The sequence below is a fragment of the Arvicanthis niloticus genome, chromosome 12 (assembly GCF_011762505.2).
Source record: "Arvicanthis niloticus isolate mArvNil1 chromosome 12, mArvNil1.pat.X, whole genome shotgun sequence".
Classification (NCBI taxonomy): Eukaryota; Metazoa; Chordata; class Mammalia; order Rodentia; family Muridae; genus Arvicanthis; species Arvicanthis niloticus.
The window spans coordinates 72,117,524-72,141,970 of NC_047669.1; the positions used below are offsets into that span (position 1 = coordinate 72,117,524).

Consider the following 24,447-nt stretch of genomic DNA (forward strand, 5'->3'; position numbering starts at 1 on the left):
ACCAGCTCACCAGCTGCTTTGTTTTCTTGAGATAAAGTCTGACACAGCCCAAGCTGGCCTTGAACCTGCTATATAGCTGGGGATGACCTGAAACTTCCTCCTAGTGCTGCATTACACACAAGCACTAGTATGTCACTTCCATGTTCGTGTTTTTACATGTTTTCCTTCCCACAGACAAGGCTGACGGCTGCTCTGTGACTGGTACTCTAACTAATGACAAGTGAAAGAACTGCATAGTCAGAACACCTGTATGTTTATAGGCGGGACCAAGAAAAAGAAATTCACTTACTTGAGTCCTGTCTTCACAAACTGCTGCCAATCACCAGGGTCAACCTCCTTAACTGCATGCTAGAAAAAAGCAAGCAAAACTGCACATGAAACATGTCAGTAAGCTGTCTTCAGGAGCAGTTGAACTAGCTCCGGTTCCTTTCATAACTAATGTTCTGAATCAGGGTTACAAAGAACCCTGCTGTTCCTCCTGCTAAGTCTGTCAGCCACCTACTGCCATTCCTGCTGAGACTAAGGGGGAGAGACAGGACAATGACCTTAAAATAAGGATTAACACACACAGACTTCACAGTTACAGCAAATAAAAACAAAGTATCCAAACCAGACAGGGCTGTGAGACAGGGTCTCTCTCAGGTAGCCCACCTGGAACTCACTATGTAGCTAGTTACCTTGAATTTCTACTCATCCTGTCCCTCCTTCCTGAGTCATGTTTACAGGTGTGGCTACCAGGCTCTGTTTATTCAGTGCTGCTGATGTTTTGTATGTGTTGAGCAAGAGTTACCCACTGAGCTACAACCCCTTGTATTGGTAGTTTTAAGACAGTAGCACAGATGGTTTATTAGCCCGCCCATGCACACCAAACGTGCAAAGAGACATTTCCTTAGTGGTGCTGTTACATTTCCATGCCTACCTTTCCAGACAGCACTGAAGGGTTTGCAGTTAGCCTTTTATTGAGGAACAGTGGACAGTACTCAGGGGACACTGTAACCCAACCCAGGAAACACTGTACAAAGGGAAGATGAGATGTCTGTAGAACAGGAGGCTCACTGCTGGCCCCGAGGCACCAGCTAAGTACAGTTCACATAGGTGAACTCAGGGTTTTATAATCAACAAATGTATGGTGCCTGCCTAGAAGCTATATGCCACACCTCTGGAGCCAACACTAACTTTTGGAATACTATTTCCATAAAGCAAACACAAACAAACAAACAAACACCACCAACAACAACAAAAAAGGGGGAGGGGTACTTTAATAGAAGGGAACAAACATGGACCATTTCTAAATTTTGTAACAATTATCAAGCTGCAGATTAAATGGCTTACTGAAGGGATGGAAAGCCTAGGGGCCATCATAAGCAAACTGCTCAACCCACATTCTCAAAACACCCTAAAGTCAGCCACAGGGAAAAGGTACCAGGTATTGATGAACGAGGGGGAAAGTGACAGGTTTTTTTTTTTTTTTTTTTTTTTAAAAAAAAAAAAAAAAAAAAAAAAAAACTAGAAATAAAGTAATCCAGAAGACAGGAAAGTAGTACCTATAAAGTAGTTCAGGAAACTAAACCGTCAGCTTTGAATTCAAACCCAGCAAAACTTTTGCCACCTCATCCTATGAGGCCTTACCTAACACAGAAGAATCCATCACAGTAAAGTCAAATTAACACAACTATTCCTTATGCACAATGGGGCAACAACTCCTAACAAAATTTATTAGCAAATTAAATCCACCAATACAGAGCAAGGCTGATGCACTGTGATCAATATACGTCAATAATACATTATGTAGGCTTATCCCAAGATAGCCTGGCTGGCTTATTGTTAACTAACAGAACTCACCCTATTAACAGCCTAATCAAGAAACAGACTATAACATCTCAGTAGATGAAAAAAAGGCTGATAAAATCCAACCTCCGCTCCTGATAAAAGACGGCTTACAGATTCAGTGCCCTCTGACCCCAGCTCTGCCCCTAGACCTGGCTGCTCTCATTTCCTGAGGCCACAGTCACACCACACAGCTAGAAGTGCATCTCTGAAGTTTGGCCTGTCTGGCTCACTGTCCCCTTAGCATGCAGCCAAGATCTCCAAGGAGAGACACTTACCAACAGCTCACTTAATCGGAGTAGCATTGTCTTCTCTTGCTCCTGGGTGTTTTCATCTTCTGGCTCCCTACCACTGAAGGACACAGCCAGCCACTGGATACAGGACCGCAGGAGGGTCTTCCTCCAGCTCAGCAATTCTGCTGACTCTGCCAAGGCTGCTGAGACAGAGTCAGCCACGATCCAACTGCAGCAGGAGAGCAGGGTGGCAGATCACTACACTGCTAAGGGCTGAGTGGCTCACTGTCAGTAACAACAGGTCTCTCCACTCAGTTTTCACTAGGGCCTCCCCACCTCAGTCAGTACTAGTGACATACAGAGCCTGGAGCTTTCTTTGGAAGACTGTTCTACTGACACACTTAGTGCACTCTGTTGTCCCTACCCTCTGCAGACCAGAAACCACATCACCTCACCCCAGCTAGACCCTGCAAAACAACTTGTGGGGAAGGAAGCCACTCTAGGCAAACACTGCTCTCAGGGCATCAGCCCCAGCCATCTATGTGCACAGATGCACTTCTCCAGTCACGATGGCTGCTCTAGTGAGAACTGCTGTTGTATCTACTAATACAACAAGATGACAGATACTTTTCATTAACTTTTACTATACTTGCCAAAGAGACAAGTGACACTAAGAAGGGAAAAAAAACATCCAATGGCCTTGGTTTTCCTACCTCTTGTGATTACTCAGAGTCCGAAGCAAGTTGGGTAAATGGTCCATGAGGACACGCAGATCTTTGGTTCTTGCAAATGGAATGAGCTGGGCCAGGGCCTCCAGATGCAGCACATCTTTGGAAGGCCCAGCAATATGAAAGAACCTGTCTCGCACTTGTCTCCACAGGGCCCTCAAGACAGGAGCGACAGCAGAGGATACTAGGTAGACACAAAGCAGAAGTTACTGTATACAATGCAGAGTACTTATGAACAAGATGTTGCCTGTGGGAGCCTTCCTTTAGGAAGTACCTGTCACCACAGACACAAATACAAAGCAATAGGGAATCACTCTTATGTTCACTATAAATGACAGAGTTGGAGGTAGTTGGTGCCAGACTTGAGGCTCAGCAGGGGAGAGAATTGGGTTCTTGCTGCTCAGACTCAGTGTGAATTCACCAACAACCTTCCTGAGGAAGGGGACAGTGTAACGGGACAAGGGATGGATCAGCCTTCAGTTACTTCAGTTCAGTCAGAAACAGCCAGACCAACCCAATGATGGCCCACCCCACCTTGCTTTTCTAATCAGGTAGGAATGGACAGGCAGGCACCTGGGGCTGCACCTCACTTCCTAAGGTCAAGAGACAGGATGCTGAGATGTCTCAACTTTCTCAGCCTAAAGAGATTCCAGTGAGGATGAGGAGCAGGACTGAACTGTGCCATACATAAGCGACAGGGTTTAAGATGGCAAACCACTCTGTCTTCCCAGGTGGAAACTTCTAAAGTTGCCCCAAGCCAGGTCTTCCCATACCTCCTGTTGGCCGTATGAAGCTTCCTTGCGCCCTGCGCTGGAGGTACACATGGATAAGGGGGAAGAAGTCATCCAGGTGCTCCTGCAGGCTGAGCCCCACACCAGGCTGCCCACACCACAGCTCAAACTTCAGGAGGTGGGTACTGCTGTACTGAAGGAGTAGGCTGGCAATGCCCAGGGCAGCCTTTGTCCGTCGGACCAGGCAGTACTCAAGCAGGTCAGCTGGGACCACGGGGGCTAGCACAGGGTCTTTCTGAAGAGTCTGAAGGAATACAGTGTCCAGCTCATGCTCGGCCAGAGTAGGGAGCAGAGCCCCCAGGCCTCGCACATACTCGGCACACCAGAGTAACTCACTGCTCTGGAGCCGATTCTGGTGGCTGCTTGCCAGCAGTTGTACCAGGGTCTTTCCAAGACTGCTCAGTTGTCTCTCCTTCCCGGGAGACTGTGTGCCTTGCTGGGTCAGCAGGTGGGCCTCTGGCAGGCCCAGCAGGGCCAGGGTGACTTCTCGGATCTGGACACCTTCCATGTATGGGTGCAGCTCTCGCAGGGCCTCCAGCTGAAGCAGGGTTTTGGGTGTTGTGGCTGAGTTCACAGCCCTACTGCGGAGCTCTGTCAACACACTTTGGGTGATGGCTTCTGAGTACTTTGCCAGAAGGCCCAACTGACCCAGTTTATGGAGAACCGGGGAACTTGCCACCAGTAGCTGAAGGACCCCTGCACTGAGGTGCGCTGCTAGGAGCTTCACAAGGATAGGGCTGAGCGTGTGGGGGGGTAAGGCTTTCTGCTCCAGGGCTAGAAACCAAGTCTCCAGTGTAGGATGTTTAAGGATGGCCACCAGCAGCTCCTTTATCGTCTGAAAAACAAAGTCCAAGGCTTCCTTCATGCATCACACTGAGCCTGAGGGAGGCCACAGCTACCTGAAAGCATTCCGTGTTCTCAGTGAAGACAGAGCAAAAAGCACTTTGTCAACCCGCTCTAGCCTTAGCCCCGACTTGTAATGTCACTCTCAAGCACATTTGCCACCTCCTGACATGTGCTGTCAGGACACTATAGCCCTCTGGGGTGTGCTGCACCTCCCACCCGTTCTCTGCACAACAGTGACAACCAATGTGGGGAACAGTTTGTGACCACCTAGTCACCAGCACATCATTTCCCAGCAGAGCAGACACAGTACAGCAAAACTGCCTTTTCCTGTCATTCAACAGAGGGGATGGCCATGCAGAAACAACAGGGGATTAAAAGCAGTCACCTGTGCCTCTCTGGTGGCTTTGCTCTACTGAACGGATGTGGTAGAGGGCCATGGGTATATTCTAACAAATGGGACAGAGTGGTCATAGTTATACAATGTCCTTGGGGAAGTTGGACAGAAACTAAGGGACAATTAGGAACTGAAGTCAAGCCTGTCTGCACTTTCAGGTGCCCCCAAGAAATGAGTTCTGGCCCAGGTGAATTCTAAGTATTGACTTGACCACAGCCCCCAGGCAGGCCAGAGAATGACGAAGTCTGGGCATATGTCTCATAGCCTTACCAAACATGACTCCTGGAAGATGGCCTACTAATTCCCAGGAACACAAACAAGTTTCTTATACCATATTTGTTTTTGAGGGAAGCAAAGGGACCTATCCCCTTTCTAATAAGGCTTTGCCAAACAGAAACCAGAGATACATCTCCCAGAAAGTCAATGTGGAGATCAAGGAAGAAAGCAGCCTATTTCAGTAAGACCGTGAAATGAGAGCAGACTTTTCTCCAAGCCCACTGGGAGTTACCTGGTATACTACAGCAGAACTAGCCATCGGGCCCAGGGAAACAGGACACTGCGGACAGGAGAGTGCTGCTGCTGCATACATGTGCCCCAGTCAGCAGGACACAGTTACTTGACCCTCACTCTGACGCCCTCAAGAGGCTCAGGGTACAGATACGAACAAGAGCTAAGGGCTGACTTGATTATAAAGAACTAACTGGAGAGCAAGAACCCAGATTAAGCTGCTCTCTCTGGGCAGGAGTATAGATGACTTGCAACATCTCAGGTGTAGTTTTCTACATTTCTCTATTTTCCTACAGTGAACATAAAACTCAGAAATAGCCAGTATCTACAACCTTGTGGGAAAAGGATAACAGGGGGCACGTGAGTACCTTGTCAGTAGCCAACTCAAGTGAAGCCACAGACTCCATGTCCAAAAAGAGATCCGACTCGGCACGGGCAGCCTCCAACTTCCGCTGATTCTGGGCATCCAGCTGCTCAGAGTGAATGACCAGGTGCTTGAGGAGCTCCAGGAGGAACTGAAGGACAGTTGGGCCCACACTTCTGCCCAGCTGTAAGAAACATGTGACTCTCAGACAAGGCAGGGCTGACCCGTCACAGAAGGACACTGGAGGGAAGGCCGACAAGGTGGACTTGTATGCAGTTTCCAAGTTTCTCTCACAGAGGAGGAGGTTTAGCTTCCTCCAGACTTTAAGGCAATCTCCCCTTCTCACCATCCTTCCCCGGATTAGCCAACTGTAGACAAGAGAGCACTTGGAGCATGGAATAAAGGAACGGCGTCTTCCTAAACCTCAGTGAAATACAAATGTTAACTCTGGCTGACGTAAGGCAAAGGACAGAGCTAGTCACCAAGCACTGTGAGAGAATCGATTCCTACACGCCAGCCTCTGGCCCCCACATGTGTGCACGTGCACGTGCACATAAATAAACAACAAGTAAGTAAATAAATAAATGTATTAAGGTTGGTTTTTTGGGGGGCTGGGGGATGTTGATTTTTCAAGACAGGGTTTCTCTGTGTAGCCTTGGCTATCCTGAAACTCACAGAGATCAGCCTGCCTCTGCCTCCTGAGTGCTGGGATTAAAGGTTAAAGGTAATATGCTACCACTACCCGGCTTTTTTTGTTTTTGTTTTTTTAACTAAGGGGAATGAGTAACAAGCAAGCTGAAGTAAGGAAGTAGCAGGGCACATGAGCACAAGGTTCAAAGGTGAGCTACTGGACTCACACACTGTGACAGACAAGACTGGCCATGTGGCTATGTCCAGGCCACCACAGGAAGGGCCTTGTCCTGAGTCCATACACTAGGCAGACAGAAGGGCACTGCTGCCTCTGCACGGCTGTTCGAGGAGGGGTCCAGTACAGGAGTGTGGCGCTAAGAGTCAGGTCTTAGAACTTGGCTCTGCCTCGCAGCGTTATCCAGATCCCTGTCCCTCTCTGTGGTGCAGACTCAGAAGAGCACATGCTCTGCATGTGGGGGCTGGGAGGAGAAGGAAGGAAAGGCACTGACCTGGCTGAAGTTCTCCACAGTGCTCCTGAGGTACAGCAGTACCTGCTTGGCTGAGCGCAGCATGTGCTGCAGAGCTAGGCTTGGGACAGCAGCTACAAGCTTTGTCTGAACACTCTTATCCCCAAGTGTCCGGCTTTCATACGCTGTTTGCAGCAAGCTGGAGAAGCAGGAAGGTGATGGGGGTGTGTAGGGTCCTGAGCTACTGGACATCTGCAGTGGCTGAGGGATCAAAAAGGATAGAAACGAGAACAAAATTACCTCAGAAGCAAAGGCTGCACACACTGCTGACAACTGTGGTAATGTGTAACAAAGGGCATGTCACACTAAGCATGCAGGGCAGTATGGCACAAACAGATACTTAAAGGTCAGTACAAATAGACCTTTTAGTGAGTAACTGACTGCCTCAGACATGGGATTTGATCACTGTATTAACAGGATGAATTGCTGCAAACTAGAAAAGCACCCCACTCAAAGCAAAGGCCTGCTGCAAGCTACCTGCCCACCCCAGAATATCTTGTCCAAAGGCCTGGGGGTGGGAGAGAGATAGTTAAAAGAAGGATCCAGAGCAGTCCTGCTCCAAACAGAAGTTATTCACTTGTACCCACCAAGCTGTCATCTAAATCTACACGTGACTCAGAACACATGATTTCCTTCAGCTAAGGAGCTCAGGCACCGTGGTCTGAGGACCAGTGTAGCAGCAGCATTGCCTGAGACAGTAGGACAAAGGCAGCCTCCAGCTGCACGTCCAGCTACATATCCAGCTACACCAATGAAGAAACACTTCAGGGGAGCAGTGAGTGCAGCTCACCAAGGCCTCCTGGGCTTGCTCAGGAATCCAGAGACTGTAGTATCTGTGAAAGTGGGCAAGCTGCTGACCACAGAGGAAGCTAACAGGCTCAAACTTGTCATAAGACTGGAGCAGAAGACACAGAGCTAGGGGGTCCCTCTGGGTATGGAGAAGGTCAGTCAACACCGCAGTCATATATGCCATGATGCTTCCCCCTGCAAAGGAATCGGGGCAGGCAGGGTTAGGGATTAGAGAGATTGCTTCTGAGATACTGCTGTGATGCCCTTCCATATTCACATCAGACCCAGGAGTACCAGCTCCACGAAGGGTCAGATGCCCATGTGGGAAGGCTCTATTTCAATACATACAGAGCACAGGGCCTGAAATCAGGTCCTCAGGTCGGCTAGGAGAGGCCCAAGTGTATACATAGCTAAACCAAAGCTACCTGGGCCAAGGACTTGCAGGTGGCTTTCCTGTCCCTTTCTGTCTTGGCACACAGGCCTCTATGAGTCCCTCTCCAGGCGTAGCACTCCCTGCCTCTAGGACAACGGACTGCCTTGCCCAGCAATCATAGAAACCATGCCTTCAGATGGCCTAGCTCTGAGAGGGGAAGAGCCTATATCCCTGGGCCACATCCTAGAAGACAACCACCAGAAAAGGCCACCTGGCCTGTACTGACCTATGACAAGATCAGGCAGGAAACACACTTTTTACCCTCAAACTAATGCCTTGTGAGCTCATGGTTGTGGTAAAATGTGGGCTCTCCAGACTGCTATGATCTCTCAGGTCTAAGATACTTGGGAAACCCAACATAGCCAAGACTCACCGCTATCCTGACAACAGGATTGAGTGCTGGCAAGAAAACCTCAGCTATAGCTGGTGCCATGGAGCCATGTAAACACATTCTTCCTTCAAGGACTACTTTGCCAGCAGCCTGGTCAGCCTTCATATCCATCCCTGTGCTCTGAGCTACAGGTTGTGTCCATCACTAGGGAATCTGACCGCTGGCCCTTAGCACTTCCAGTCCCCAGCATTCCCAACCCCAACCTCTGCAGACACCCTAACTATGCACAGGTACCTGCTTCACATTCTGTCCCAAGGAGCAGCTTATTCCTGGCTTCCAGAGCTGCAGGGACCAGAGCACTGAAGGGGAAGGTGAGCAGAATCATGTCTTCATTTAACAAGAACCCAATATCCTCGTCCAGGCCCTCGCTGCCTTCCACCAGAACGTCCACCATGTCCAGCACATCTGAGACAGAAGAGGGAAGGCTAGCTTAAGTAGGAGCCATCAGAGGATCCCACTCAAAACAGCCCAAGACAGGGAGAGGCAAGAGAATGTTTACAAAAAGAGAAAAACAAAACAAACAAAATTTTCAAACTTCTCTTGGGGGACAATACTTCCCAGAGTTTGGACCTGACCAGGTGGAGACAAGGTCTACAGTTTTTATGGTGTCTGACAAAGTGCAGGCTACTCTGCTAAGGTGGTAACTAAAGCCCAGGGGTACTACCCCATGTTCAGACAAGCAAGCGGGTACCCGAGAGGGCTCTAGCACAGAGCAGCAATTGGGTACCTAGGTTCAAACCTTTTTTTCCCCTCCTCCTTCCTCTCTTCCCTGTCCTTCCCTCTCACCTACCCTCCTCCCATCCCTCTTTCCTTTCTTCTCAGAGAAAGGGAGGCTTCCCATGGATATCAACCCTCCTTGGCATGTCAAGTTGCAATAAGACTAGGTGCATCTTCACCTGAGTCTAGACAAGGCAGCCTAGTTAGGGAAAGGGATCCAAAGGCAGGGAAGAGAAAAAGACAGACCCTTCCCTAGTTGTTAGGAGTCCCACATGGAGACCAAGCTGCACATCTGTTACACATGTGCAGGAGGTCTAGGTCCATCCTATGCGTGCTTTCTGGTTTATGGTTCAGTCTCAGTGAGCCCCTATGGGCCCAGATTAGTTGACTCTGTAGGTTTTCTTGTGTAGGCCTTGACCCCTTGGCTTCTTCAATTCTTCCTCCCACTCTTCCATAAGATTCCCTGAGCTCTGCCTAATGTTTGGCCGTGGGTCTCTGCGTCTGTTTCCATCAAATGCTTGGTGAACAGGTTCAAATCTTAAAGTTGCAAGGAAGTACCTGTGATAGTCAAAGTGACTTGGTCTCTCTGTTCCCAGCTCTCTGAACTATATATTAAGGAGGAAAGCAATACCTTCCTCACCTTAGAGCTGTTAATGAGGTTTCTGAGATCTGTCCAGAGTTTAACAGTGTCAATACACAGTAGACAACATACACAAACACCCAGCAGCTAAGTTCTTCTTATATGGCCCAGTTTGTAAGTGAGACGGCTTTATCTCAAGAGTGGCCTCATCTTTCTCACAAGGAATTGGGCTATCTGTACTCTGAGCAAAGCCTTAGCACAAGTCTTGTTCTATCTAACTGTGGCCTGAAAGTCAGAGCACAGGCAGGTCTGGGCATGAAACCTACCATCGATGTGGGAAATGGGGATGCTGACGTCATCTGCATCCTGCCTCCCCACAGTGGCCTGCAGGGCGCTGGCTTCCTGGACAAACTCAGAAGCTTTGTCCGTGTATGGGTAAGGATTTACCACCAGGGTCAGTAAAATCTGCACAGAAAAGAGGCAGGTAAAGACAGTTAGATGGCAACAAGAAAAAAAAAAAAAAAAAAAAAAAAAAAACAAACTCAAATGCCCTTGGTCTAAATTGAAGGAAGTAAGAAAATATTAAGTGCCTTTATTAACAACAACAACAATAATAATTTTACTGAAAAGATTTTAAAAGCTTTTTTGTTGTTGTTAAACAATTTTAAAAGTATCTTTCTACTGGTTTGTAACTTGGCTTTTTGGGTAAATTTATTCTTTCATGAAAAAACAAGCTTCGCAAATGAAATCAAGAAGCATGCAGTAAAGTATTGCTATTTCAGAGGCTAACATGGAGTGAGTCTCAGTGTCAGCGAGATTAGGCATGGCACGAGGTCCTCGGGCCTAAGTGCATCAAGACAGCCTCAGTGCGGCCACATCAGCTGCCCGCACACTGTTCCACGGGCTCCACACTTACCCGCTCCAGGAACTGAATGACGGTTTCCTTGTGCTCCTCTGCAGTGCTGTCCAGGTGCTCCAGCCAGAGCTCCAGCTCTCTCCATGTGTGTTCGAACACACCCGTGTCACGGAGAATCTGTTGGCAGTGGAGCCATGTGAAGTCAGAACAGAACTACTTTCTGTGCAGCTGCACAAGTGTCAAACCAATGTGCTAGAGCACAGGTGCACCAGTTAGTCTCCCAGGATGGAACCCCACTGCTGAGGACACAGGGCCAAGATCACTCCATTCCCCACTGGGGACAACATGGTTCCTTTCTCTCTTCTGTGTACTCTTTCCTTTCCTTAGCTCCTAGCAAGGAGAACAATCCAGGTGGATCTTAGGGAACTGGTTTTTATCTGGATTCCACAGAGATAAGCATGTGTGACTTAACCTTTAGCCTGAGGGAACGCCAAATCTATGTAAGAAGCACACCATTCCTACCAGGGTAGAGCTTGGGATGAGACAAGGTCTGTTTGCCAAGTAAATGATCCGTAATGGTCCACTGTGTAGGAGGCTCAGGGGCTGAGTGCTCTTACGGCACAGAGGCCTGCAACAGGGCGCATCAAACTCCCCGCAACTGTAATGTGCACCTCTGCAGTTATTAGTCGTGAGGTCAGTAAAGGAAATGCTGTGCCGGCAGGGACTGAAACAGGGTGGGCCTCAAAGCTGCTCAGGGAAGACACGCAGAATGCAGCCCTTCAGTGAAAACCACTACGTCTCATCTTGGCACTGTCTGCCACCATTAGTGTTTCTGCGACAGGGTGTGGAAATGTGGCCTCAGAACTACTGAGTGTAGACTGCAGGCATTTATTAGTGTATCACAGTGCCAGGCTGGTCAAGTGACCTTAGAGGAGTGAGTGCCACATGCAAAAGAGAAGACAAGGGGACCAAGTCCTCACTCCTGCACCTAACTCTGGGGACATCTGAGATGTGGGTGATGGACGAGGTCAAAAAGTGAGAAGCCCAGGGAAGGGTGGGAAGGAGGGACCAGGCACAGCTCTGAAACAGTTTCTCATGGGGACAGAGTGTGTGTAGAGTACTAGTCCTGACTGATTCACAGTTCACCTTTCTAGTCCCCACACATACACACAGAGACACAAAATAAACAAAACATTATAAAAATTTTAAATTTACTATACTTCAAATAAAAATTCACAAAACTCTACAGTAGTCCTAACACATTTGAAGTCACCACCATAAGGAAAGCCATGCAAGTACTTAGCAGATGGGAAGCTGCTACAAGGTACTGACCTTTATGATCAGAAGCTTAGTGGATGACTTGAGCTGTAAATGGCTACTATTCAGAAACATCTTCATCAATAGGTAAAACACCGAGCGTTCTCCTCCAAGGATTTCTGCCTCGGGGCCTTCCTAGAGTTTGGACATCATCTCAAACTGTTAGTATGTACAGTGAACAAGGGGCACTACTTGCTGAGCAAACACGTGACTGACTGCATGCTCAGCGCATTGCCAGGCTCCTCATGTATCTCATTTTAACTTCCAAACAGAGAAGAGTACCAGGCTGCTACACATAGAAAACCTTAGAAGCCAGGTCACCCACTCACTCAACTCCTCCAGCAGCACAGGGTACCAAGCCATAGCAGCAACACATAAGCATCTCTAGGGCCACGGCTCAAGGCCTTCATGTAGACGGCTCACGTAATCCTCCCCAACCTAGACGTGGCACAGCTGTTAACCTAGCTGATGTACGCAGAAACCGAAGTCCCAGAAGGTAACAGTCTGTGTCCTGACAACCAAGCTCTGGTGTAGACACTGCACACAAGTGGGCAGTGAAGAGCTGTCCACCTCAGTTGCACAGGCTGCATTTCATCAGGACGCCGTGTGAACACACCAGCCACTCAGTGACACATAACAGGGTCTTTAGAATGGCTTCCAGACTTTGCACACATGCCTTAGACCAGTGGTTCTCACCCTTTCTGATGCTGCAATCCTTTAATGTAGTCCCTCGTGTTGTGCTACTTTCAATCACAAAATTACTTTGTTGCTACTTCATAACTTTAAGTTTGCTACTGATATGAAGTGTAACATAAATACCTGTCATTTCTTATGGTCTTAGGTGACCCTTGTGGTCATTTGACCCACACACTGAGAAACCTCTGTCTTAGAGAGGTGCACAGAGCCTCAGAGCCCAGACCCACACTCTGTAAAGTCTGTGTGATGTGTCACGTCCCTTAGTGAAGAGGCTGGCCCTGAATATGACAAAGTTCTGGGGATGACTTAGTCCAGTACACAATGCCAGTACAAAGATGCACTCTAGAAGCATGGAGTGGGTAGAGCACAGAATGTCAACTAATGTTGTGTGTGTGTAGTGGTGCGCGCATGCACACACACAGAGCTGTGTAGTCCTGGCTATGCTAGAACTTCCTCTGTAAATCAGACTGACCTTGAACTCCTCAAGATCTGCCTGCCTCTGCCTCCCAGGTCCTGGGATTAAAGGTGTGTGCCACCACCTCCAGGCTGTCAATCAATGTCTTAGAGTTGTCATTTCTTTCACATTAAGTGTCCCTTTTTGGGCAAATTTTCATGGACAAAGATTGCATGGAAACATGTCTTAGTGTGACACTTCAGTGACACTCAGGATCCACGACCACTCATAGCGTCATGCTACAAAGTGCCGAAGGAAGAACTGCACAGCACTGTGTGTCATCTGTTGTCCCTTTTACTTGATAACTGCTCTCTGCCTCCACTGTTTCCGTCGCTCTTTAAAGACTCTCCGGAACACACCTGGACAAGTGACCCATCCACAGGAACTTCCTAGTGCTGACTTGATATGCAGGTGAGATGGTGCAGTAATTGCTTTAGTGACTGGTAATTGTGGGAGGATATGTTCACCCTTTCACTTGTATTTATTAAGATTTGCCTTTGTCCTGGGAAACAGAAGTTCAGGGACTAAGTGTCTGTCTGTCTGTCTGTCTGTCTCTCTCTCTCTCTTTTGGTTTTTGGAGACAGGGTTTCTCTGTGTAGTCCTGGCTGTCCTGGAACTCACTCTGTAGACCAGGCTGGCCTTGAACTCAGAAATTCGCCTGCCTCTGCCTCCCAAGTGCTGGGATTAAAGGCATGCATCACTACTGCCCGGCCTAAGTCTCTCTTCGTCACCCTCCACTTCTAGAGAGAGCAAATGTCCTAGTTTCCACCATGTCTTCCTAGTAATGGTCTGCACACATACAAGTGTGAATAGTTTTGAGTGTGCAAGCACATGTGCACACACCCATGTTTGTATTCCCTCCTTTTGAATAACTATTATTATATTTTTCTTTTACTGTCTTAATGATACATTTGCAGTGATTTACATGTAAATTCTTATATTCCTTTGACTCACTGCCTGCTACTCCACAACATATTATGATCTGGATTGTTTTGTTTTTAAGGTGAGACCCAAGTTTCTTGTATTTAAAAAAGTGTGAAGGAGAGGTAGCTCAGTGGTAGAATGCTTAACTAGCATACACAGGCTTTAGGTTCTATCCTGAGCTCCAGTGTGAAAAAGAACAATTTTTCTAGCTTTCCACGTATATCAAGATCTACTGGCCCAACTCAGCTATGAAACTCTATAACATACAGCATGTCACTTCAGGATGGAGATAGCTGGAGGCTGAGAGGAGGGCTCTGGACAGTACTCCCTGAGCCCACCATGGAGCTGTAGCATTGCAGAAGTATCCTGAGCTCCCTCTGACCCCAGCAGCCTGCAGACATGGTATGGGTGGAGTGGTGACAGCACCCTCTGTGCAGCCTTGTAAGTCCTTATGCAAATACACACTCCTTTCTGAAAACGCTGTGTATAAATGTCAACGTGCCTCGCCAAGCTACTGGTTTCCAAGGTACGTAAGAACCAAGCCACCGTATGATCTGAGGTACTCAGCACATGGAATCGTGCTGGTCACCCCTCAGTGCACAAGGGGACAACATCTAGGGTGAGAAGGCACAGGTGAATATCTGGGACCTGATGGCCTTCCTTCCCTACATGAGTGAACATTCTGTTCCTAGAAGATGCTGCTGAAGACATGCAAATACTGTGCCCAATATCTGCCAGCCTCAGCTCTCTGCTGGCATGGTGGTGTTCCCAGCCTGAAAGTTCTTTCAGGGTGAGAACGAAGGGAAAGTGATGTGCTTTATTACCAAATGTGTTCACTGACAAGAACTGTGTAGGGATGGAGAGAAAGCCAGCCAAGCACACTGGCAGCAGAAGACAAGAGATGTCCAATTCCTACCTGTGCCTTTAGCCACAAAAACTTGTTAGCAGGCAGTTCCAGGGCCACCTTCAGCATGTGGTGCTGCAGGATGGGAGGGACCTCCTCAGGAGGGCCCTGCTCAGAGATGATGCCTGCAGCCAGAGATCAGGAAAACATGATTACCCAGAGTTGAGACTCTGACCCAGAGAAGAAAAAGGATGTAGTCTGTCCCCTGTGTTCCATGTTTCCTCACTCAGGCTGTGAGAAGCATACCTCTCTTGACACCCCCACCTGATGTCTATCGGGATGTGTCAACAAAAGTCCAAATTCTACATGCCCAAAATACTCGTTTGTCCCGTAGCCAATTTTAACCTGTCCTGTAACTGAAGTCACTATACTATACCACGCCACACTGCCTCCAAGTGTGGTCCCAAACTCATAAATTTTATAACACCCCATTATACTACACAGAAAACAGGCCCTATTATTCAAGCCATAAGTATTTTGTGGAGCGAGACTATGACCACCAAGGCTGACCATTGACCCTGTTCCCTAACCTGGTCTCTAGAGTCCTCCCCTGCTTGGGAAGAATATCGCTCCTAAGACCTACATGGCCATATGTCTATGAATTTCATATTCACATGAAAAAGACAACTTTTCACCATTGATGATTAAAATGTTAATTATAAGTCTTGAAAATAATATTTCAATAATTTATATAAATTCCTAGAATGGTATTTTTCCGATAGACATCAGGTGGGGGTGTCAAGAGAGGTATGCTTCTCACAGCCTAAGTGAGGGAACATGGAACACAGGGGACAGACTACATCCTTTTTCTGCAAGTCATCTGCAGGCCCAATTATAAAGTCAACTTTATTAGGAAACTTGACTATCAAGGAACCGGGTCCAGACCAGCATGATGATATTTTATACAAGATGGCTTGAGCCTGACTCGCTGAGGGTAAACATAATGTAACCATGCACACTGCACCTCTGTACAAACAGGATGGCATGTCCCTTCTACAGCACTTTCTTCTGTCCCCAAGCACCCTTGCGTTGGAATAAGTACAGAATGACCTGGTTTGGGGACAATCCTGAACAGCTTGCCCAGGCTAGTAGGCTTTTCTCCACTCTCACTGCTATCCTGTGTTCAATCAGTATGTAATATGGGAGCCCAGCTAGCAGAGAAAATGATGGTACGAATAAATTATGGTGGCGGATCCCATGTGCTGATAAATTGCCCACACTACCCCTTCCTGGCCCTCAGCTCCTAGACTCTGCTGTAGTTCACTGGAGTGTCCTTTATCCCCACTGGCAGAAACAGCAGCTTGCCCACAGTCCCTTAAGACTCACCTTTTAGGAGCTTGCTGAAGTCAAAGTTGTACTGTGTGACAATGTGGGGAACAACTTGTTGGTAGAGGCATATGACCTGGAGCAGAACGGACTTCAGAAGAATCGTTTCTGCATCGTCTGCACCAAAGGGAGACAACATGCATTAGGACAAGTATTTACCCTTTGTCCCTGACCAGGTGAGCACCCACACTATAGCCCTAGCCAATGCATCCTACGAAAACACAGTAGCTACATTTAAAGGCCAATGTGGTAACAGGGTTGACACTGTTCCATGGACCTGCTCTTAAGCCTTCTCTACTGCTGAAGCCTGGTTAGGCCAATCTCTGGGCTTCCTGTCCTCATCTAAGCAGTAGAGATACACAGTAAGGACTGCCCTTACTGTGGTGTCTAAGTATAGAAAACCACACCTGGCCAACACCAAATTGTAACACCAGAGGTGTGTGCAGCCCACATCCATCTGCACAGCCACCAAGAGTGCTCACCCATTCACTCAGCATGGGTGTGATCAAGTCTTCAGACATGGTGCTGGCATACAAAGACTGAAAGTATTTCTGATACTAAAATTTACTAAAATGTACAATTCCACCTAATGCTTCTCCCTAAGCAAAGAAGGACACAAGGTCTTCATGGCCAGAGGGGCCGTGACACAAAACTGCTTGAGGATGCTGAGGAGCATCCCGGCTGCCTAACATCTGTTCCAGGTCAAGAGCAGAGGTAGCTGAGGTTCTCACCATGCTGGACAGCTTTAGAGGCAGCAGGAGTCTTGCTGCTGCTCTGCTTCACCTTCTCATGGTCCTCTTGCTTTTTAAATGATTGCCAGACCCAAATAACAGTGTTCAGATCTGGCAAAATCTAAGTGCCAAAGAGAAGCAAAATTTTAAAAGTCACTCATTTGAAACATGGAAAGACATCAATGAATTGATGCATGAACAGGGAAAGGCAAAAGCAAACCCAGAAAGGAGAAACAAAGGGAGGATGAGAACAGCTCAGCCCTGTAAGCTTCCTTCTGCAGTATATCCCAGAACTGCAGTGAGCCTTTCACTCAAACCAGACAGTGGAACAGGAAGGACTCTTCTTGGAAACACTGCCAGTAATCTTCCAGGTACCAGCAGGGTGCTCCACACTGCTGGCCGGTGTATAGAAGCTATACCTTACTAGCAGAATTAACCATGGAGAAAACAGATGTTCTCCAGCCACTTACTCTCATTCCTTTCTAACTTGAGCCACAGTACCATCAGTGTGTGTGTGTGTGTGTGTGTGTGTGTGTGTGTGTGTGTGTGTGTGCATTCACATACACAGGCATTTACAGGTAAGGAAAGAAGCATAGTACAGCCACAATTGAGCCACAGGTCCCACTCGGATGGGGAACCACTGTTTCTGTTCAAAAGCAAGTCATAGCCTGACTCCTGGCTCACTCGAGAATCTGCTCTAAGTGAGATCCATAAGCAAACACTTTATTAGCTGCTCCTGAGTACTGTGCCAGGACACTGACCGCTAGCTTCTCTATCCAGCAGCTAAGAGGACACACCCCTCGGCTCCCACCCCACATCCCAGGATAACTTTCTCTCTTCTGTGTTTGGTGAAGGGGTCTGCAGTGGGAACTCAAACCTGGACCTGTACTCACCTTGCCCAAGGCTTCTCTGAAGAGCTGAACGAATTCTCCCATCATCTCAGCTGTGTACACATCTGAATCTTGCCATGCCTCTTTGTCCAGACAGTGGTCAACTGTTTTTAATGCTCTCTTCAAAATGACTGAGATAAGGGATAACGCTGACTGTTTTACAGGTATGCTGTCCAGCTGGGAAGAAAAGAGAATTAAAGACACATGTGTCTCTTGGGGACAACTGTGCTTGACAGGCTCTTGCTCTTCGGGTTACTATTAGGGAAAAGTAAAAAGATGACAGGACTCTACACTGAAAAGAGGTGACCTGGGGACCTTCCCCCTAGGGTCTATCTGAAGACAGCAGTTGGAGCTGCTCCTACAGGTGGCATCCCACGGGAGACTGCTCTGCATGGACTTCTCCATCAGCTTTCCCTGACAACAACTATTACATGTTATCTGAAGTGACAGCACAGGATCTCTCACCAGCAGCCACTTGAGGTCCATAAGAAGCACTCACTTGAAGTAAGGAGAAAGAAGTCAAGAAAACGTGGCCGGCTGCTCATGATGAAACCCACTGTTATGAAGACTAAGCAACTTTGTCGACTTAAGATGAAATCTGCCCCACAAAAGTTTATATGCTAGAAGCCTATTTCCAATATGGTGGCAGTGAGAGGTGACAGAACCTTTAGGAGGCAGGATCACTGAGTAGGCTGAAGTTGTGAGTTAACACAGTTCTCATGGGATGACTTGATTTCTAGAAGCAACTGTTGTTACAAAACAAAACAAAACAAAACAGAAAACCTGGGCTGGGGCTGGTGGTACATGCCTATAATCCTAGCACCCAGAAGACTGAAGCAGGAGGAATACCATGAGTTGAAGGCCAACCTGGCCACCATGAAACCAAAGAAAAATAAACCAGCCCCTCACTAGTCACCGGCTTCCTTTCTCACTGTGTGTTCCTGCCCACTCTGCAAACACCCTGCCTCTTTTTGTTCATCCACTGTTGCTCATGACACAGTAAGTGGGGCCTAACAAAAGCCTAAACACATAAGGTCACTCAACCTTGAACTTTTAGGCCTCTAAAGTTAAGCACAACTATACAACTTAAGGTACTGGAATAGTGGTGAAAGATGGAGTAACACAAAAAGTAACCCATACCACAGACTTCTGATACCCAGAGTTCTCTAGTTAGATAACAACCAAGAAGGGTGTCAAGGACCTCAGTGACCTTGGAGACTGAGTAATGTTCAAGGACCCATAGTTCCTATTATTAAAAAGAGGATGGTGCCAGGACACTGTGGTAAAAACTGGAACCAGCAGAATAATGTTTCTGATGGGATATGGGGAACTCTACCAGAAATAAGATGTCAATTCTTTTTTGAAGTTTATTTTGTGTGTGTGTAGTATCTGTGTGTGTGTATGCCTGTGTGCATGTGTGTGTCTGAGTTTGAGAATATGCACATGAATGTAGGTGTTTGTAGAGGTCAGGAGACAGTCTCAGATCCCCTGGAGTTGGAGTCGAAGGCAGTTGTGTGCTGCTCAACATGGGTGCTGGAAACTAAAGTTGGGTCCTCCGGAAGAAGAACAAGTACTCTTAGCCACTAAATGAGACAAAATTGAAGTATCACTTTTTCCTCCGGCACTGCCTGAAAATATCTGTTCCTCAATGTAAATGTCCCCAGAAATCTTAACACCTGGTCCACAAGGCCCTTGAAGGAATTAAGGGATTGGCTGGAAGTTCTGACACTATTTCCAGATATCCTGAACAAGTGAAGTTTTACTGCAGAACCTTCTCTTCCGCTAACATTTTCCCACACCCCCACACCCTACAGAAGTGTAGAGAACGGGGTCCTCACAGTGTGCTGAAGCACAGCTGAAGACACCATGCTAGTTACTACCAGAAGAAATGGCTAACCCCAGGTGCACGGTTGCCTTCGTCAGTTACTTCAAGCCAAAGCTCTGTCTGACAAAACAGTCAAATGCTATCAGCAGGTGTTTTCAGGGACCACATGCTTCAGACAGCTCTACAAGAGAAAGGTGTGTGTGTGTCTATTTGTTTTCACATTTTAAATTTTTTATGTGTGTGTTTTGCCTGAATGCATGCATGACTATGCACCACACGCATGCACTCGCACACACAGAGACAGCAGAGGCCACAAGATCCCCTGAAACTCAAGTCACAGATGGTTGTAAGCCAACACTTGCTGGGAACTGAACTTGGGTTCTCTGGAAGAGAGCCAGTACTCTTAACCACTGACTGAGTCACCTCTCTCTGCCTGTGACTTACATTTAAGGCCTGAGTGAACATGATCTTATTGCACACCAGAGGCACTGTGGTCACCATCACCATCGCCAGGAGCCTCGGCAAGGGGATAAACTCTCTGGTCCAAAAGGCCGGGGAAATCTCTGGCTGGGCGTCATAGATCTACAAAGGGAAGAAAGACACTGAGTTATGGATGGAAGAAGTACTAAGTGTAAGTCCCCAATCCACTATATATCACTCCATAAACTGCTAGGCCCAGTCCTGCTGCCCTGACAGGTACCTGACAAGCCACTCAATCCCTTTGAAGCTTCAGGAAAATCCTTTAGACAGACACTAACACACAAATGTGCTCAGATACCAAGGCTGGACCTCAATGAGATTACTAGCCACCACATGGTAAACAAGCTACACCATAAGAAGTCAAGCTCGACTATAAAACCACACAAGTACCCTTTTAGCAGCATGGGCCTGGACAGCAGTAGAAGCAGCTCCCAGTACAGATGCCAGCTCAGGGCAGCTTTTCTAGCATGACCGAGGCGAGTGAGCTCACGGGACATAGGAGGCCTGGATACATAGGTGCTCTAAGAAAACCATGTATGAGTCAAAAGAGCTGGCTTTGCAGATAACACCCAGGACCAATCTGAGGCATAAGCCAACATTCATGGAAATGTCCTCCACTGAAGACTGTCAATCAGAAGAAAGCTAAGCCACATAGGTGTCACTACCACAGTCCTATTTATTTTATTTATAGTTAATTATCATCTACAAATCCAAGCTCTTTGAACACCAATATCATGTTCAAGTTTTCTATCTTAAAGCATTTCAAATTTCAGATTTCTAGAGCTGCTTTAGTAAGAGCAATTGATACATAAATCTACGGACCTTCATTCAACATCCCAGAACCTATATAAAATACCACGCATGACTGTGCATGCTCTGCAGTCCCAGTGGTGTGTGTGGGAAGACACAGGAGGGTCACCATGCCTGCAAAAACTTTGGAGAGGTTATACAGAATTACAAAATCCACCCCACCTCCTCCATGCAAACAAATCCTCCTGGACACAAGCATTCAAGAATGGGATATCTATCTGATCTAGCACGCAGCACTCAAACACTTCCTCACTTCCCGCAAGCTTGACTGTTCTGTTCAGACGTCACTGATACCAGCCTAAGCTGTGACTCCCAAGGATCAGAAATGAGCTCACTGGAATCAGAAGGGAAAATTCCAAATCCAGCTCAGTGAGAAACCAATGCTACTCTAGGGTAAGGCCACCAAATCCCATGGTCTCCAGCGCCCTCTCCCAAGACAGGCTCACTGCACATCCCAGCGGACTGGCGTGCCCACGACTCCCACTCTTCAGACGGTGCCCTGCCCAGCCCACAGCTCCACTGAGCTCTGTACCTTGTTGAGCAGCTTCACATTGTTTAGCCATGTGGACTTCACTCTTGGGAGAAAGGAAAGTGTGACTTCCTTGAAGTATTTGGTCAGCAGGTCTGGGCACACCTTCAGAATGTTCACCACGAGTGAGGCCACCAGCTCATCCACAGCCGCAGTTTTCAAGCTCAACAGGAAGTGCAGGAGTGTCAGGTTGCCTCCTCTGTTAGGGACACAGACAAAACAGAAAGGTCAGCAAGACACGTTCTAATACACTGAGCACTGGAGTCACTCTCAGGGACACACAGTCACATGCAAGTGAGTACACTTTCTCCAGGTGACCCACCCAACAGGGTATGCCTTGGCTGGAGGGACACACAGGGCTTTAATCCCCCTCCTCTACTTCTGATGGCTGAGTCTCCATTTCACCTAACTTGGGACTGGAGCCCTAGGGAAGGAATCCTATGGGAAAAGTCATGGTGTCCGCAAACAGACAAAGCATCTTCAAGCATAAGATGAAGATGAGAGTAAAGCCGGGCATGATAGTACATTCCTGAAACTCAAGCTGTTCAACAGGCTTAAGTGGGAAGATAGTTTTAAGCATGCAAGCTCTAGACCAGCCTGGGCAACAAACAAAAGCAAGCAGAAAAAAACCTGCTGACATTAAACCTCAAAGGGAAACACTGACGCAGGATCTCTACAGCTGAAGCTCCAGGGCTCTGTGCTTCATCTGCCCAATGCCTTAAGACTTCTTTCCACATCTGCTTGACCCTGGGTAGTCAGAGCATCCAGATGTAGCCAGGCTTTGCCATCTTGTCTTAACTGGCTTACTAGGTTGCCATACTATGAGCTACCACCTACCTTTCAAGTCATACTTGACAGTTATAGCCATTTGTCTTCATCTACAGTCACTTCAGTGTCACAACAGCAGTGCTGAGCAGTCACAGAGACTGGCTCATCAAGCTTAATCTACTATTGGGCCCTCACAGAAAACCTTTGCTACTCACAGGGTTAAGTGCCTCTCTCTCTATGGCTTACCTTTCTCTTAATGCAAAACTGAGCTAACAGAGCTCAGGGTGCTGTAAAACCTGTGTCAGCAGGAGCTTCCCTCCCTGGGAAGATCCACTCTAGGGGCCCTTTCTCAGATACAGGGACACTGTTGTCTTTAAATGTACACATGCACTATCTCCCCCTTGGTAAATGAACCTTTATCTGTGTGCCTGAATTGCAATTGTGAGCCCTCTGTCTCCAAGGGCACTGATAAACACACACTCTCCAATTCTCCTTTAAATGAGTTTAATCATGTCCATAATTCTGACTTGACACCACAATTCAACTGGATAGTCAGAATGTGCTACCCTTTACAAAACACACACAGGGTTCACAGACCAATGTACTTTACCTGCCGGAAGTTCCCAAAGAGGCATCATAAAAACTAATCCCATGCTTTCGAGAACAGCAGAGATCTATCAGGAAGTTATGAACCAGGTCTCTCACCATGGCTTTCCCCGCCTCTTCAGCAGACATCTAGAAGGGTTTAATAAACTATCAATTCCAAGGTCCTTAGTGACAGCTACAGAATAAAAACTGGGCAATATCACTTGATGATGACAACTAGGGATGTACTTTAAATCAAATATTTGAGATCAATTCAAAATACAAACAAGCAAACCCCAGGCAATAGATACACACTGATCAAGATGAAAGAACACTCTTAAGAAGGGTGAGATTAATAAGCTTGTAAGTTTAAACTTTAAAAGGTTAAAAATGACTTAATTCATCTTGTGCTCTTGAATACAGGTCCACATTTCTGAGTGCTGTTGTCAGCCTGTGGGACTTCCTGGTGAGGAACATACAACGATAAGTTTAAAGCAGAAGGACAAGGGCAAGTTACCAAGGTGGAAGGAAGCAAACGTAGACTCGCAGGAGGCAAATGGCCATCAAGTTAACAGTGAAACTGAGCCCTTACCAGGCCAGCCAAGCCCATATTCAGGAGCATCCAGAGAGCCAGAATGAATGCTAGGCCTGGGACAATGTGAGGGGACAGCTTTAATTTAGCTCATGACTTAACATCACAGAAGCAAACCGTGAGGTCTTCTGGACAGGATCCTGAAATAACAAGTTATACTGCAAAGGCTGGATATCAGAAAAGGAAAGGAGCCTAGCAAGAGGAGGAAGCAGCAGCCCAGGAGTCCTACAAACCTATCATCAGGTACTGCAGGGCCAGCCAGGGTGCCGCTCCACCAGGGGCAATTGTTTTCTCATTAAAAACAAAAGTAGTGGGGGCTGGAGAGATGGCTCAGCGGCTAAGAGCACTGGTTGTTCTTCCAGAGGTCCTGAGTTCAATTCCCAGCAACCACATGGTGGCTTACAACCATCTGTAATGAGATCTGGTGCCCTCTTCTGGTGTGTCTGAAGACAGCTACAGTGTACTCATCATATATATAAAATAAATAAATAAAATATTTTTAAAAAAGTAGTATTACTCACTGTTCTAAGAGTAGAATAAAAATCTTACAGGAATTGGATTATACCTTGCAAAGAATTAATTTAACTATCTAACCATAAGTCAGAAGAAACAGACCAAGTGGTATTCCCTTAAGAGGTCTGAGGTCAAGCTCAGAAGTTTTTTTATCCTGACTGTGAGGGTCACACAAGGACAAAGCTAAGTGGGACCCGAGACTCACCTCAGCACTCTCTGGGCTTTCTGGAACGACATCTGTGACCCCGTTCCAGCTGTAGAGAGCAGCTATGTGGCTCAGGAACTGCGCAGTGAAGAAACGCACCTTCTGGGTCTTTGTGATATTTTTATTGTGAGTCACCTGGACTCAGTAAGAGAAAGAAAAAGGAAAGTCAGTAACTTCTATATTCTACTATTATAAAAGTATACATGCCTAGAGAAGATAATTTACCAAAGAAAAGGAAAAACAGAAAGAGAAAGAGAGAATCTGCTAAATTCCCAAGTATCATTT

The 24,447-nt window shown here is 47.1% G+C and overlaps 1 protein-coding gene across 1 annotated transcript in view; it reads right to left on the reverse strand.

The window, feature by feature from the left end:
* The window catches only part of Urb1 (URB1 ribosome biogenesis factor), a 56,229-nt gene that overhangs the window by 19,518 nt on the left and 12,264 nt on the right, over positions 1–24,447 (reverse strand). The window contains exons 7-25 of the mRNA XM_034515453.1: positions 24,163–24,297; positions 22,878–23,002; positions 21,503–21,698; positions 20,125–20,262; positions 17,859–18,032; positions 16,966–17,086; positions 16,235–16,351; positions 14,921–15,033; positions 11,946–12,065; positions 10,674–10,790; positions 10,084–10,222; positions 8,695–8,865; positions 7,638–7,831; positions 6,830–7,048; positions 5,695–5,874; positions 3,562–4,414; positions 2,774–2,972; positions 2,106–2,289; positions 290–348 (exon numbers count right to left, since the gene is read on the reverse strand). Coding sequence (XP_034371344.1) covers positions 290–348; positions 2,106–2,289; positions 2,774–2,972; positions 3,562–4,414; positions 5,695–5,874; positions 6,830–7,048; positions 7,638–7,831; positions 8,695–8,865; positions 10,084–10,222; positions 10,674–10,790; positions 11,946–12,065; positions 14,921–15,033; positions 16,235–16,351; positions 16,966–17,086; positions 17,859–18,032; positions 20,125–20,262; positions 21,503–21,698; positions 22,878–23,002; positions 24,163–24,297 — 3,554 coding nt within the window. The remainder of the gene's footprint in view (positions 1–289; positions 349–2,105; positions 2,290–2,773; positions 2,973–3,561; positions 4,415–5,694; positions 5,875–6,829; positions 7,049–7,637; positions 7,832–8,694; positions 8,866–10,083; positions 10,223–10,673; positions 10,791–11,945; positions 12,066–14,920; positions 15,034–16,234; positions 16,352–16,965; positions 17,087–17,858; positions 18,033–20,124; positions 20,263–21,502; positions 21,699–22,877; positions 23,003–24,162; positions 24,298–24,447) is intronic.